Here is a 17,154-nt window from a genome sequence, read left to right as displayed (position 1 = left end):
GCCGTTTCCTACTCCTACTCTACTACATATAAGAGGAAATTACTCTACATACGTCCTCTACTACATTTATTTAATAGACATAGTCAGTTATTACTTTTCAGTTTAAGATTTACAGAAAAAACACATAATAACCAGTTGTTCACAACCGTTGGGCTGTGCGTAGCCTGGGCCTCTCAGTTAAAAAATAAAAGTAAAAATCTGAACACTGTTTTTCCTTCTTTCTAAACCCATTACTTAACTCAAGACCCCAGCAGATCTATCTAGTGACCCTTTGGAGGGGACCTACTGGATTAAACTAGTATGTGTAGTATTAAAAACACAGCAATCAACAATCTAAGGTTACATATAATGTATCAGTCACAGGGGACATTTCAGGATTTTAGTTTTTATGCATTCTGCTGATAATAGTGAAATGTTACTTAAGTAAGATTTAGAATTAAGGACTTGTACCTGTGACGGAGTATTTCTTCCATGATTGTTCTGGTTATTGAAAGGATATGATAAATTAAGGATATAATACTTCTTTCAACACTGAGTTTAGGTTAAAAAAGAGCATGGCTGCTGGACAAACAAAAACAACAAGATTCAAAACAAAGACTCACTCTGTTTCTCCACCAATGGCTGGCCTGTTGTCAAGAATGAGTTCTGCTTTGGCTGGCAAAGTATGGTGGTCCATCTATTGGATTAGTGGAGGGATTTTACTGTGGTATTAATCTGAGAAGACAGCAGGCGACCCAGGCTGGGCTCCCGCTGAGCTGTTGTGTCTCTTAGTCTCTGGCTGTCACTCAGTTGCTGTTTCACCTCCATCAGACAACACGAACAGCGGACTAATCAACATAAAATGAACCTTTTTTGCTTCTCGCTGGTAAGAGACATATTTAATGTCTGCATTTATCTAACAAGCTGTGTGTGAGTAGCTGAGCGGAAAGATAACTTTAGCATTGTAGAACAAATGTGGGCTTGATCACAAGCAATAAATTAGTTATCTGTAAATCGTGGCATGCTGCCTAAGCCATTAAGTGTGAGAGCAAAAAAACAAGGTTGTGATAACAGTGTTAAAGCTTCTAGACAACCACACAAAATCCTGAAGACAGGCGACTGTAACTCTAGTGAGACTACTACCGTTAGTAGGTTTGTAGTCAAATCGCCCACTGACTGTTTAACCATTAGAACATCCTTCTGAGACTCAAAATACATACAATACAAAAATACATCTAAAAACTTGTCTGCTTCATTAGGTTTCCTTTAGATTTACCATCCATGTACTACACAAGAAGAGTGTGATGTAGTAATACTAGAAAGAAAGCAGGAAGAAATAATTGATGAGTGAAGTGACCAGGGTAAACACAAGTGTGTGGTGACAGCACACACACACAAACACCAACACACACACACACACACACACACACACATATAAATGCATGTAGTTTGGTTTAAATGTCACAATTTGGAACAATGTTAAAGACACAACAAGGAGTAAATTATACTGTAAAAACATAATGAGAATTAATAATGAAATAAAGATGCACATATAAAGAAAAGCTTTTTGAAAACTCTATCTAGAAGGAAAGTGAAACTATATGATTATATTCAAGTTCACATCCACAAATTCAACATATTACAGTAACAGAATAAAAGGAAGGGGTATTGAAGTGTGGAAAGTTACACATTTTAAACATTCAGGGCCTAGAAATAAAATGTTATTATACGGACAGGACAAGTTCCTAGAAGGAATCCAAACAAGCCAAACACATTATAATCCAAATGGAAATCTGTGCTGAGGAATTTCAATCCTCCAGTTCATCCATAGCAAATTTAAAAGAGCTTTGGAGCAGCATTAGCAGCATGTCCCTACATTCATATCAAATCCTCATAACTGTAATTGTGTCGCGTTGCGTCTGTTCACAACACAACAAATATTTATGTGGGCCATCTCGTACACTTCTTTAGGTTTTCTCAGGTTTATGCTCTGGGAACAACCCTTATTTCAAACTTCAAACTGATGTGTGTGCTTTACAGTTGCATGGTATTACCTAACTACTGACATAAAGTGTGTAACCTACATGTATAAATCCTTCTTGATAGATACCCAAAATGTGCTTCATCAAACCAAAGAACTAATCAGACATAATCCATAAATTTAATCAACCCGTAATTCATTCAAAAATCGAGCCTGCTGCCAACAGTCAACATCTGTGTGTCTGTCTTTCTGTCTGTCTGTTCACATGACATCAGGAGGGGTCTATGAACAGCCTGTATGAGGCAGTGCAGAACTCCAATGATGACCGCCCAACACCCCCCGTCCCAAGCCGCTCCTCCAGCCGCACATGCAGCCGCTCCTGCAGTCCAGCCGTTTTGCTGGATGACAACACAAAATGGGGAGGTTCTGGGAGATCTATTTCTATGGTGAGACAGAAGCATACCATGTGTCAACACACATGCATGTCTTACAGATTGTGAACAGTGGAGCCATGAGAACAAAATTCTATTGGGTGATTTTTTAGATGAATTGGGACTTTTGGGCTTTCACCCACCAGATTGTACCTATGAAATAAAGCTGATTATAAAATGATGAACTGAGCCATTTGATAGCTGCTGTTGCTGCTGCTGCTGCCAAAGCCAGACGGTTCAGATTGTTTGAGTCAAGCTTGTCATGTAAATTAAATTTCACTGAACAAAAATTAATTCGTCAAATCCATTTCAGCATAAGGGGAAAATGCATATTTTAGCACAGATTATTAAACACTAACATCTGACTGAAAATGATTTGTTTTCTTTTAGGAGCTGCCTGTGCAGCAGAGGACCAACTCTAATAAGAAGAAAAGAAGGTGAGCTCACCAGAGAGTTAGACACTAACATGCTTACATGGCACTTGTGGCACAAAGCTCACAGGTAAACCTATTGTCTATTGTGTTCCTTGAACCTTCACCAGACAAGTCATTCTGCTGTAAACAGACAATGAAATTGTAGTCACACTGTAGTCTTGCCAGGAATTCAGGTGTATTTTTGTTGGATGTGCATGTAGACTGCAAAGAAAATCAGCCATGCAAAGGAAAGGGTTTTAACATAGATTACTAATAAAGCTTGAAAGGAAAGGCTCCCTGTTTATTTTCACTGAGGGTTAATACTGTAAATCCTTACTGCAGCAGAGCAGACGGGCTCTTCAGCAGTGCTCTTCTCCTCATCCTTATATTTAGTTCATTTGGTCTGGTCAATACATTGCTGTGTCTTAAGAAGAGGGATTGGCGGCTGAAAAAAAAAAAAAGCTTAACGTATTGTTTAGTTTGATTGCTGGTTAATGTTTTTCAGAAGAAGTGCCCTGTGGCAACAGAAAGCAGAAGGCAGATTATAGCTTTGGGTTCATTGGACTAAGCGGATTCGAGGCCCACCTAGTCCCCCAGTCCCCTTAACACCTTCACTCACCCGGCTTTACTTTGAAAGAAACCTCTGCACATATTCTACTTGTTGTGTGATTTATGTGCTCTACGGTCATCTTCTTTACAGAGGTTCTGTCTTATTTTGTTGTTGCATTAAATAACAGTACATTGTAAAAAACCAAACATCGTATCAATGGGGTTGTTGTCAAACTAAAGAGCTAGAAAAATCTTTAAACACTAACTAACTAGAAGGCAACTGTGTAATATTATATGTCTTTGTTAATTTTACTTTCAGGACACACATATCCAATTCTGCACCAGACAACGAAAAACTGGGTGAGTACAAACCACTTGCTTTGTGTTTTGTCATTGCTGGATGGATTGTAAGACTTGCGTTGTGTTCATTAGTGTTTAGGGGAAATAAACATAATGGCCAAAAAAGATATTCACCTGTATCATGAACTTTAAGGTCATGATACAGGTGAATTTATTTTTTATAGAAGACTACATTAAAATAATTAACTTTTTTTAAACTGCTGAAACAATACTGTTGTCTAATCTACAAGGCTGCCTGTCCGAAAACAATTTCATTCAGAGTCTCTGTGGCCTACCCCCTCCCCCGATCTTTCACTCAACATTTTTTTATGATTTGTCTCCCTACACAGATAACCCCGGCTGTAATACTGCAATTGGGCAGCCCGCCAAAAGCCAAGAAGATTTAGTCCACATCACCAACAATCACAATGAAGGTACAAAAAATATAAATAGGTTTGCATAATCTACATGCCAATGTTCATTTGAATTTGGGTTTACCAAACAATCAGACATGTGTACCCCAAACTATACTTAATTTAAGTATTTAATAATGTTACACATGCCTGCAATGATCATACATGACGCATAACCCAAAGCAGTGGTAGGCCTTTTCTAAAGCTTCTGGGCATGTGTAGAAGAACTACTCAAGGTACAGACATGGTACACCAAATCACACTGATAATTATCAGTGGAGTTTTAAATAATAGTTTTAAACACTGTCTGAGGAAACACACAGAGAGAATTTCATGAAGATGTTCTGTTAATTTTATTAACTCAGACTGCTAAAGTGTTATACTTACTTCAGATAAACTTTGGAATACATTTGTACACAACAAGGATTGTGGATCGTGTTCACCATCACCTCCATTAAAAGCACATTAGTGAGGGATCTTTTAATGTACAGTATGAAAGAAAGAATGATTACAGTGAGCTGAACGTGTTTCAGTGTCCATAAGGTCAACTGACTATTGATTTAGGACAGACTTAAAGAAATTTAAAAATGTCCTCTAATCCTGAGGAGTAGCGGAAATACATTGATACATCAGCTTCCTGTGTGACCTCTTGTTGGGAGATATGACTTTTCTTGTGGTTTCCCAAAGTTTCACTAACCTGTAATATGTACATAGCGTAATAATTTGTGTCACCCTAGAGATGAGGAAGACTAAACACAGAACAGAAACCAAAGAAGGGAAAGGAGCCCATCATTCTGGCACAAAGAAAAAAGAGAAACTGCCTTCAAGCAAGGTAAAAATAAAAAAGTTGCAGTCACTGCAGTCTTATCAGCCAACTTCATTTAGTGATGAGTTATTACTGATGATAACATTGCACCAGCAAATATGAACATGTTTGCAAGTGCAGTCTCATGGTAACACATGACACACCATGTCCTTTTGTGTCAACTTAGGAGTTTCCAGCTGCCCCCTGCTTGTGACATCCAGACTCTGGTGGCCTAAATGGCACAATAATTTAACATGAATGCTGATTGGGTTTTATTCAAAGAGGTTTTTATACAGTGCAGATGGTCAGAGGGTTCTACCCTCTGTGTAATTGATGGTCCACATGGTAGAGAGAGATGTTAGAAAAACAAAAGGAGGACTTTGTGTGTGTGTGTGTGTGTGTGTGTGTGTGTGTGTGTGTGTGTGTGTGTGTGTGTGTGTGTGTGTGTGTGTGTGTGCGCATGTGCGTGTGTGCATGTGCGTGTGTGTGTGCTTGTGTGTGTGTGTGTGTCTGAGTATGTTTTGGGTGGGATGGGTTTAGAGGCCACATGCCTGACTAAAGCCAATCATAGTGGGAAGCAAAAAAAAAACGAGCAGCTCTTAGAGCCTCACAATGTTTGCTGCTGAGGGGACCAGTGACCCAAATGGGATTTGGTAGTGTATTTTGCGTTTACCCTTTTTATAAATAACCACCAAAAATGTGTATGTCAGCATGCTAACATCCTCAAATGATAATGCTAACATGCTGGTGTAAGCCGGTATAGTGTTTACCAAGTTCACCATTTTAATTCAACATGTTAGCATGTTAACATTTCCTAATTGTAACAAACTACAGCTCATGCTGATGAGATTGTTTTAATTGTTTAGCAGGAATTTGGTCATGAACCAAAGTAGGCAACTGACAAATATAGGTATGGACCTGATGATGACGCTAGATGAAAGTGAAGGACTCACCAAAGTTGTTTAAACAATCCTATCCTATCCTATCCCATTTCATGGCACTCCATCCAAAAGTTGTTTAGATGTACTAGAACACAAAAATGTCATTCTGCGGGGACCATGGATTATGGCAATTTAATTTCAATATGGACCAAATGGTGGACTGACCAACAGACACACTGTAATGAGGCACATCTCGAAAGTCATGTCACTAGCATGGGGAGCTAATTTTTTTTCTATTGCCATAAAGGGTCACTTATGTTCTATTTAGTATTTAGAAGAGGTTCTTTCCCAGATTTAGAAATTTAAATATTTATATGTGTTGTATGTTGCATCTTTCCAGAGTGTCCATGTCAACGGCGTGGTGACAGATTTTAAACCTGCTGTCAAAAGAAACCAAAAGACTGGAAAGAAACCAGATGGAAAGAGCGGGAAAGAGGGGTCAAAGAAGAGTCACAGCTCCACAGGTGAGACAACTTTCTACAACAACAGTGAGATAAAGACACTGTTTCCCTACTCGATAAACTGTCCTTTCTGACCTCTCTAGCGTCTGTATGACTCAATGCCCAAGCTGTGACTAAACTATACTCGTGCTTACAGTATTGGATTAGGCCCGTGCAGCATTTGTAAAACTGTTGCAACTCTAAATCACAACTTGTGTGCTCTGAACATTTCTGAATAATACTTCTGCTTTTAAGTGTTACAACCTCTTCAGTGTATGTGTCTGTAGTGTCCCTACAGTATAGGTACACAAAAGACTGCTTTATAGCAAACCAAGCATCTGTTTAAACTACATTTTTGGATTACCAAGGCAAAGGACACACCGCAGGCACTCTGATTAGTCTGTTTGGCCATCGTCATATCCCTTTTGCTTTCTTTCCGGTGCTGCCTCAAAGTGTAAAGTGTTACAGTCTCATTCATCTAGCAAAGTAATTTCTATGGAAGAAAATCTCTTCACTGTCTTCACTGTCTGTATCATTAGTGGCTTGTGAATGTAAATGTTTGAAGAGAGACTTAACAGTATTTCTTTGTGGAATTGCGTATATCTGCCAAGTCATTTTGGGGTGGGGTTGAGACACTCAGTGACGTTCACAAATGCAGAACTATAAATCGCATTGCTGTAATGACCAACATGACGCATAAGTCTTACTCCAGTTTAAATATCCACATCACTGACATTACGCCATACTCAGAAAGTTGTCAAATGTCAGTTTTTGATATATTACTGTATTAAATGTAAGTTTTCTTCTGTCACCTCTCTCAGTGCACTCCCCACCATGCACCATGAGCCCACCCTTGGGACCCCACTATCTTGACATGCCATACATGTCGGACAGGAGGCCCTATCTTGGGAAGTCCTCCACTCTACCTGCTCAGGAGAACGCAACCCCGGGACGCTGCGTAGATATGGTCACCCTCCCTGGTGGAGCAACGCCAACCCACACCCACCAACAGCGCTGGAGCAACCCAGGTGACAGCAGTCTTGCCTGGGGGACCATCCAGCACACCTGCCGCAGGCCACTCACAGAGTACCGGGTGTACTCCCATGACTTTACCATGTCTCCTGCAAAGGAGTGGGGAGGAAGTCAACAGCAGGAAACGGCCCAGGATGACAGCGTGAAACGGGACTGTAAACCCCAGATTCCGCCAAAGGTGTCAAGATCCCTCACAGATGTGGATCTATCAGAACCAAATGTAAGTGTCTGCTGGTTGTTATCTATATAAAAAATGTTGCCCCACATGTTGATACAATGTGCTTGAATGGGTCTCTTAAGGATGCTGATAGGCACCAGAATATTAAACAGTGATTCCTATGGCTTTTTGATTAAACAGCAGGTCTAGGTGCTATATAAATACTGTAAAAAATATCAAAACCCACAGTGAAATGGGCATAGCCTATATTCAGAAATGGTGTCTTTAAACAAGCCATTAGGACTTCTGTACGGTTGGGATGTCACAATCAAATTATAAATAGCTAGGAAATGCAACTACAGTGCCGTTACAATCATTCCCTGACTGCAATGACGGTGCAGAGACTCCGAGAGGGCAGATGCGAAAGAACCGAGAAAGCTGACCAATCAGCAGACTGGACTTTTTGGGGAGACAACATAAAGAAAGACTCTAAAATGGAGCGTTTCAGACCGACGGTAAATACATGCATATTCAGATGGACAGTATCAAGAAATAATGTATTTTTTGAACAATGAGAGATGTAAACATGTTCTAGTAAGAGCCCAGAAGACAAGTATGAACCTGAAAGTAAACAGAACATGGGACCTTTAAACCCCACAGACCCAGTGGCAGGTCCTTGCTGTTAGGGACATGCATGTGAAGGACAAATGTGGGATTCAGTTGGTAATACATTTCTAAATAACTCTTAGACTCCCATTGGGATTCATTCAGTCAGTTACTGTTTAAAACAGCAGGAACAATAGCCACGCAGCATAAATACCACACAATAGTGCAGATTGACATTAAAGGTCAATGCCTTTGCGTGCATTTCAGATCTCTCAAAGCATAAGACCTCTGCTGATTCTCACCCTGTGTGACACAAAACAGTTAAAGATTAACATGAGTTGTGGAGAAAATAGTCTAAGATGAAAAGGAGGATCTGGTGTAGAGATTACAAAATCCCTATGGATCTATAGTGTCATTGGTTTTTCAGGGTAAAATGTCATTTAATTTGCCATGAAGCCTCTTATGAGTAGAAGAGATGGTGTGGAGATTAAGACTCTCTTGTGCTCCCTCTTTACTGACCTTAATGCTCTCTACAAATTCATTTTCTCTGCTCACACATGTAACTTTTGGCCAGTTTCATATGGTCACTCAAAAGTGCTATGACATGTTTCAATACTATGAGATTCTAAACATACTTTGCTATACTTTTACAACTTATACTACAATGCACGTTCACCTGCGTTCTGCTTTTTAGAAAATCCAAATTCAATCCAGTTCTTCAGTTTTGGTTAAAATCTAACTAAGAATCCTCCCTGGCAGTATTTTAAAATATTTCAACAAAGATCAGGTGACTTTTTTAAATGGTAGATATCTTATTTTGAACCATTCAGATGAACAACTCCCACTCCAGGGAGTCCAGAGCCTCAGAGGTAATATATTAGAAGGGTTAATCTGGAACGACAGGAGATAATAGTTGATTGGAAACTGTTGGATTAGGCAATGGTTTTGTCAATCCAATTCAGTTTTCTTCAACTGACAGATTGAAATCCCCCAACAATGTAAACACAATGGCAAATCCCCACACAGCAACACCAAGGAATGAGTAATGTAGGATCCTGTGGAGTAACCAACTGCCTCACACTCTACGGGGACTGGAGACCATGTTTTGTAATGGGGTTACAGGTGGTTATTTAGTGATGTTTAACCTTTGTCTAAAAACTAAAATCTACTGTAGACACATCTCTTGGTAATGTCTTGGTTTTTCTAAGACATAACATGAAATATATTCAATTGTATATAGAGAACAGAGATCAACCGGAAAGTGTTTCGACACAATTGTTTGACCAGTTTCAGCTGTTCCTCTGTCATACATCAGCACTTCCTCAAAAGTATTTACCACATATTAGGAAATGACTGCATGGAATAATTACTCCAGAATCATTTACCATAACCAAGTTCCCTATTGCTATTGAAAGGACACTTTGAGGAATATCCAACTTTTTCTTTTTTACATTTTTATGTGCCGTCTTTCCATTTTATCTATGAAATAAAAGCATCGTTTTCCCTGGAAAATTTAGTAGAATAACTATTGCTAATTTGTTCATGTCCATGCCACCTAATATATTATCATTCACACCAGTGTTTTTTTGATTGAGCCATGCTTGGTGACACTACAGCCCAACTCTGAGTAGATCAACCTTGGTAATGCAGCACAGTAGCAGTTGTGATACACAACTACTACAATTATAAAACCAAAATGCAGCCGTTCCTGGAAGTGGTTTTTAATGTTTTTGTCGAGCAGGCCACAAAATGCAAACTCAAGCACTTGTATTTTTCCCTTTCAAAGCGATTCTGCTAGAAGAGACAAAGTGTCAATTGCCTCACATCCTGTGTGTTGTAAGGAAGTGGGCCAGCCAGCCCATCAGGCAGACAGCCTCAGTGTTAGTTAACACTTCACTGTCAGGAGAGTGGGTTAAAGACAAGAGAAAAGCAAGACCTGAGATCTGACAATAACCTTAAAACAGGAGAAAATGTTACAGAGGACAGCCTCCAATGTGTCAGACAAAGCAAAGAGCACCAAGCCGAAGGTAGGTGAAAATTGTAACAAATTATGAGTATAATAGTAGGTAAGATAATACGTTTATTGGCAAGCAAAGATATCAAATGGCGGTTTTCCACTGCGTGGTATCTACTCGACTCGCCTCGCCTCTACTCGCTTTTTTTGGTTTTCCATTACGAAAAAAAGTCCCTGGGACCTGCTACCATGTACTTTTTTTAGTACTACCTCAGTCGACGTTCCAAGCAAGCTGAGGCGAGCCCAAAAGGTGAGGTGGAAACCTGCAGACTACTGGTTGGTCGGAGAGAATCGTCACTTATCACTGCGTTTTTAGCAAACAAGAGCGTGGAGTGTGTTTCCAGAACAAACGGGACATTTAAAACAAATCTAGCCGGACACCGACAGATTATCCACTTTCTAGAAGAGGTTCTAGCGGCTTCATGTCGTTTCCAATATTGCACACTGTTACTTTAAAAACAAGACAATATATATATATATATAACAAAAGTTTTTATTTAGCTTTTCAAGTAGCGCATCAAACCCTCCCAAACTTCCCGGTCTTCTTCCTCTGCACCCCGTGACAATGTCCCCCCGGCTCTGCTGGCCCAGATGCATCCCAGTCGTTGTCATAAGCCTGTCCGTGACTCTCATAAAGATTATACGAAGACCAGCAGGTCACAACCGGAGATCTCACCGGTCGGACGTCACACACCAGACGGTCTGCGGCGGCGGTTTTGCAAAGCGTTAATGCTCTGAAACACAAACAGTACACAGCAAACATGTTGGTGTGTAATCATTGTTGCTAAAGTTCATGTACTTTATATAGCGTATAGTAAATACTGACTGCGACGCTGAACACATGCAAATGTTAGCTAACGTTACCGGGAAACTTAACTTACCCTTTTGTGTCGGCGAACAACCGTCATGTCGACGTCTGAACTCCGTCGGTATTCCCAAACTCCTGTTTTTTTAGCGGTGATTTTCGTTGCTTCCTTCAGCTTATTTTGAAACAAAACATTTCTTCTGGCTGCGGCAGGTAGCCGACGTGCTGTTGTGAGCCGCGCTGAAAATTACGTCATCACGTGTTGGTATAGTGACCAGCCACGCTGAGGCTTTACTCAATCTGCAATGGAAAACGGAAGCATAATGGGCCGAGGCGAGCCGAGGCAAGCTGTTACCAGCAGTGGAAAAACGCCAAAAGTGTCACTTTTGACATGGTCAATTTTAAAATGAGCTATGTTCTCAAAAAAAAGACAGCTACAAACGTTGTAGCTGAATGTAACTAAAAATACTGATTGAACACTAAAAGACTGTACATAACGTGATGTTTTGTTTACATAGTAAAGTGTGCTTTTCTCAAATTCTCAATGAAAACAGACAAAAAAATGGCAACAAAATGCCAACAATACTATAACACAAAAACTAAAATGGGCAAAGAAAATCTTTAAAAAGAAACCCTTCAATTCTGCTGCAGTATTTGTAGATCCTATAAATACACATCAGTCGAGGGCTGTCTAGCAGTATGGAGCTCATATTTAACCAGGATTTCAAGGGATTACTCATTTATATAATTATTTTGGAGATAATGGGGAGTCAGGACAGATTACAATGACTTTTAGTTTGATGAAAAATTGAAAAAAGAAGGAAAGAATTAAAACTGAGCCGAGTAAAGCAAATGAGTCATGTTTCCAGTGTTGTAAATGTAACCGATTTATGTACGTATTTATCTATTCATTTTAAATACTAATATGTTTACCAGTCCAGCTGCACAGAGAAAATATCGTCTCTGCTGCCACATGACCTGTAACATGATTTAATAGGCCAACATGACCACACATGTACTGTATATTTTACAAGCTCTCATTTCAAAACAATCTTGGAACAGACTGAATATTTGCTACCTGCATATGCAGTCCATACACTGGATGTGCCTTCCATTTGCTTTTACACTGTTATCTTGAATTAGTGGACTTTACTAGAAATTTAGTGGCAACCTGTTGCCTTAAACCCACAAAGTTTTTACACAAGGGTGCAACTGAACAGGTTCAATTCTATTAACACAAAGCCGGAAGTTGAAGCAGTTGAAGCAAAAGTTAATATTAGTAGTTATTACTAAAAAACATTAGTAAACATAACTTGTTTTTCTGGAGTTGTGTTGAAGTAATAATAGTGATTACAAAGTAGCATGCAAAAAAGCCTGACAAACATTGTGTTACTTATTAATTCTAGGGAAATAATTTATGTATGTAAATGTTGTTTTCTCCTTGATGTCAGCTCAATGTTTAGAATAATGCATTCAACACATTTATGCTACAGATGTAGAGCAAAGGAAAAAACAATCATCAAAACAGCAAGATTTCTATTGAGCTATGATGCATGGATAAATTGACTCAAATTATAGCTAATGAATCTCAATTTATTTTTACATAACCCGGGTTTTGATCATGGTGCAACAAGAAATGTAGCTAGATATGAACCCTAAATCAACCATACAAAACTAAAACCCAGATAACGTAAATGCATACCCCAAACATTAACAGAACATTATAAAAACACACTTTAACTAGGACAGAAACAGTTTAGAACATATCTTTTTTTTTCTCCCATGAGCCTTTGCGTCACTTCAGCGTAGAACATATACAGAAACTTAACATCTTTAGTATGTTTAGTTATGATCTGTGCACTGCAAACTAAAGCTGATTATTACATACAACAAATGTGATGTAGTAATGAATATGGTTCTTGCAAAACATGAAAGAATAAGTAGTGACCACTAAATATTTAATTAAAACATAATCTGGGTTTACAGTGTTTAAGCAAAACCATTTCAACACTTTATGTAATTGGACTGTATTTAAATAACGCTTTTCTAGTCTTAACAACTATTCAAAGCGCTTTCACATAGTACAGGAACCGTTCACCCTTCACACACTGTGACTGAGGCTGCCGAACAAGGTGCCACCTGCTCATCAGATAAACACTCACACATATTAACACTCTGATGGCGCAGCAACGGGGGCAACTGAGGGTTCAGTGCCTTGCCCAAGGACGCTTCAACATGGGAATGCAGGGCCAGGGATTGAATCCAGTTAGCAGGCAACCGCTGAACCACAGCCACTCATTTTAGCTTTCCTAAATAGACAGTACAGTAAAAACAGACAGTTGAATCCACTGGAGAGTCATGTTTGGTCACTAAAATCTACTCGGGTCACAGAGTGAATGCAGCAGGTATTTACTGTAAGGACTTCTGAGCCTTGGGACAGCATCAATAAGGACTCAAAAGAGCAGTGACGTGATGTTATGTAATGCTGTTAAACCTTGCTACACAAACATGCCAGTTGTCTTTTTGACACCATTTTGCTTTCAATGCTCCCCACAGCGGTCCACCAGCTTTGGCAGGTTTGAGGGTCTCAGACATCACTCTTCACAACCCAAACCAGAGGGAAATGGAACAACTGAGGTCTGTAGATTTGTTTTTTTATTTCATTCGTTTGTGCATAATGGCAAACCATGTCATATTATAGCAACAATTATAGTAGTTAATTGTTGCTAACACACCAATAAGTGGTCATGTAAATTCATTGAATAGAGACTTTTGCATCACGGATTTTCCCCTTTTGCACAAATATGTGCAGCCATAGTGCTCTTGTATTATCTTGGTGTTTTTTTAATTAAAAAATACTGGGAAAAACCCTTTACTGCACAGGAAGTGATGAATTTTACTCTATGTTGATGGAGCAGAGATACACATTGTATCAATAAAAAAATAAAAGTAAAACAAATTGTTTGGACAAAAAGTAGTAAAAACATGAAGAGCCAAGTTCTTTAATTTCACAGTACATATTTAGTAAACCAACTCTCTTTACACAGCTTCCAGAAGAATGTGATATTTTGGACCCAAACAAATCCGCTGGAATTGGGAAGAAGATGAAGGCAATTTCTCTGACCATGCGCAGAAAAATGGGCAAAAAACATGCCAAATCCTTTTCTGAGGAGGCAGTAAGTCACAGAAATATATTCACACACACACACACACACACACACACACACACACACACACACACACACACACACACACACACACACACACACACACACACAGCCCATCTAGTGATACATGTTGTGATGCTGTACATTGGGAATTTGTTGCGCAAATGACTATGTCTAAGCATTTGTCCCAAACAAAAATGAAATGAAAAAGACACACACACACACACACACACACACACACAAAACAACCTTGACAGCTGTCACATCCAGTAAAAGTCCAAACTCGCCCGTAATTGGCCTCAGTTACAGCAAGCCTGTGCTGTTTTTCTCAAGTGTCTTATTGCTTACATCCCTTACAAACCCACATCCTCAAACATGACGCTGTTGTTGCCGGTAATTAAATGGCAAACTTTGATCTGAAAGTGTTGTCTTGCAGTTTTGTGTTTGACTGTTACACCGTTGAGAGATAAGACGAGTTTCTCTATAACTTTCACAATGTTGGTTTTAATTTCCTAGTTATCATTCACTTTCTTGTAGATCTTCTTGATCAGTTAACAGGAGTTTGCACACTTTTGTTCATTTCCTCATAATCAATTAAGAATCATTTGAATGACTGTAGTCCGTGACATTTCTCGCAGTTTATAAAAATGGTGTATCTTTATTTTCCCTTTGCAGGGTGATGACACAGACAAAGACCCAGAGGCAGAGACAGAGAGTGGCCCACCAGTTGAGAAAAACTCTGCAAAGACAAGCAACTCCTTAGAGAGTCTTTACAGCGGCCAGAGCTCCTCAAGTAAGAATCTGCACACACTGCCTGTCTGGACCTAATAGTTATGGTTGTTATGGTCCACAGAGTGAATGCATAAGTGTGGTTAAATGATTCCACAATCAAAAGACTTTAAAAGTCAGCTGATCAATGTGAATTATCCAGGAAAAGGTAATATTCTTAGAAAACCCCTACTGCGTAATCATATCACATTGTTTTGTGTTGTGTTTTTGGGTTCAGGTGGTGTGACCAGTGAGTCAAACGGTTCTAGTCAGAGAGACAGTCTGAGGCTGGAGGAGGACGGCTCTTATCAGGGACAGTTCTGTGGCAGAGCTCGCGTCCACACAGACTTCGTTCCCAGCCCGTATGACACAGACTCCCTCAAACTCAAGGTGAGACACAACAATGTTAGTGCAGTGACAATCCCCTGATGTCAGTTATTATCTTAACAGATAAAGATTGTCATGATTCTATACATTCACTATAATGTTTTCCAAGGTCGGTGACATCATCAACGTCATCAGCAAGCCTCCAATGGGAATCTGGACAGGCATGCTCAACAACAAAGTGGGCAACTTTAAGTTCATATATGTAGACGTTTTGGTGGAGAAAGAGGAACAAGAGGAAGCTCCCAAGATCAGACAACAGAAGCTGTGCAAAAGACCTCGGCCTAAAACGTTGCTGGAGTTACTGGAGCGACTGAATCTCGAGGTGAGGACAGCATCCCTCACTTGTTTTAGTCTGGTCACAAATGAGAGGGTCATCAGAAAGTTACAACCAACAAGGAAGCAGTTAAAAGAGTTACCTCATCTGTTAGAGATATGCCTCGAAACGCCTCTATGGCTGGAAACCTAATTTAACACGAATTAATCCTGTTAAAGTTCTAATTTAACATGAAATGTTGCAATATTTTTATAACTCAACCTCAAAGATTCAGTATAGATAAAATATACATTACATGACATGATCAAGTCTCTGTGGTCTCCAATGAGAAACCAGTACCATAGCTATGCATTGCCATTGTACTACACATGATCTGAAACTTGATGCATATAAAGAGACTTAAGAGATGAAAGGTGAATGTGTACATCAGTGTTAATATTTTATTTTGCTCAGAAAAACTGTGTGGGTTGATGGTAATGAAGACACCTCTGTTGTTGCAGGAGTATGCCTCTGCCTTGCTGCTAAATGGCTACCAGACAGTGGAGGACCTGTTACACCTGCAGGAGAAACACCTGATAGAGCTGAACGTCAAAGACCCCGAGCACAGACGCAAGCTGCTTGCTGCTGCTGACTACCGCTACACAGGTGAGCAATAAACCCAGCAATGACTGTCACTTGTATCAGCAATTACCCACAATTCATTTTACAAATCAAGCATTACTGCTAAATTAAACAGCAACAAGGTCAACTAAAAAAACTGATAAAAGTGTAGTTTATTTTCAGTAAGATGATCCCTCTAAGACAATAAACTGAGATCTGAAAGTGAAGTTCTCTCTATTTCTCTTAGGTGTCTTATTGTTGCAGTTATGATTGGCTCATTGTACATATTGCTTTTTTTTACATAGCAGACATTTTAGAAGTTGTGTCACAGACTGGCTCAATTAATGTTATAGGGGGTTACCTAAAACTTAATTTTATAAACTGAAGGTAACATAAAACAAATGTAGTGGGTAAATCAACAATGTCAGCGATGAAAGAAGTGCATGCATGTGTGTCGTGTGCTGTGGAGGTGTTGAAGGTGAACACACAGCCTGCAGCGTCACAAAGTAAACTCCCAATGGTCCGTTGTCACAAACTCCCAACTAATAAATACACAGAGCTGTAATAATTAAGTAAGTGCCAGTCAAAGTAGCATATGCAGTTTCCTTTAACCTAAGGCCCATTAGCCAATCAAATCATAGCAAGACACACATACAAAGAGGTAACCCAGCTACATCAACAAAGCTCACACAAACATAACCAAACAAAGCATGCACTTACTACCATGGCTGCCAGGGTGCAGACACAGCACTCAAGGTAACTTAACAATCAGATCCAATCAGAAATTAGCATTCAAAAAAGCCTTGTGACAAGAGTTATTTACCAAATGCTTTATACGCTTTATTTATATGTACATAAACAGCAAGAGACGCCAAAGTAAAGATATATACATATCTATATACATATATATATACATATATATACATATACATATACACATATATATACATATATATACATATATATATACACATATATATACACATATATATACATATATATATACACATATATATACATACATATACACATATATATATATACATACATATA

At 39.2% G+C, this 17,154-nt stretch overlaps 1 protein-coding gene across 3 annotated transcripts in view; it reads left to right on the top strand.

Moving 5' to 3' along the window:
- The first annotated feature begins 726 nt into the window (after positions 1 to 726).
- The window catches only part of samsn1a (SAM domain, SH3 domain and nuclear localisation signals 1a), a 17,942-nt gene continuing 1,514 nt past the window's right edge, over positions 727 to 17,154 (top strand). Inside the window, exons 1-14 of one of the 3 annotated variants that reach the window (XM_034867384.1) lie at positions 727 to 865; positions 2,236 to 2,406; positions 2,782 to 2,828; positions 3,673 to 3,713; positions 4,043 to 4,126; positions 4,843 to 4,937; positions 6,192 to 6,315; positions 7,113 to 7,543; positions 13,462 to 13,542; positions 13,953 to 14,081; positions 14,748 to 14,865; positions 15,073 to 15,230; positions 15,337 to 15,549; positions 16,002 to 16,146. In XM_034867384.1, coding sequence (XP_034723275.1) covers positions 842 to 865; positions 2,236 to 2,406; positions 2,782 to 2,828; positions 3,673 to 3,713; positions 4,043 to 4,126; positions 4,843 to 4,937; positions 6,192 to 6,315; positions 7,113 to 7,543; positions 13,462 to 13,542; positions 13,953 to 14,081; positions 14,748 to 14,865; positions 15,073 to 15,230; positions 15,337 to 15,549; positions 16,002 to 16,146 — 1,861 coding nt within the window. In that variant the 5' untranslated portion in view covers positions 727 to 841. Of the gene's footprint in view, positions 866 to 2,235; positions 2,407 to 2,781; positions 2,829 to 3,672; positions 3,714 to 4,042; positions 4,127 to 4,842; positions 4,938 to 6,191; positions 6,316 to 7,112; positions 7,544 to 9,862; positions 10,114 to 13,461; positions 13,543 to 13,952; positions 14,082 to 14,747; positions 14,866 to 15,072; positions 15,231 to 15,336; positions 15,550 to 16,001; positions 16,147 to 17,154 lie in introns of those variants that run through there. The other 2 variants (XM_034867385.1, XM_034867386.1) reach the window with 2 other exon arrangements.

Source organism: Etheostoma cragini, chromosome 3 (assembly GCF_013103735.1).
Source record: "Etheostoma cragini isolate CJK2018 chromosome 3, CSU_Ecrag_1.0, whole genome shotgun sequence".
Classification (NCBI taxonomy): domain Eukaryota; kingdom Metazoa; phylum Chordata; class Actinopteri; order Perciformes; family Percidae; genus Etheostoma; species Etheostoma cragini.
The sequence above is the reverse complement of the archived record's forward strand: the minus strand, read 5'-3'. Positions and strand labels throughout refer to the sequence as shown.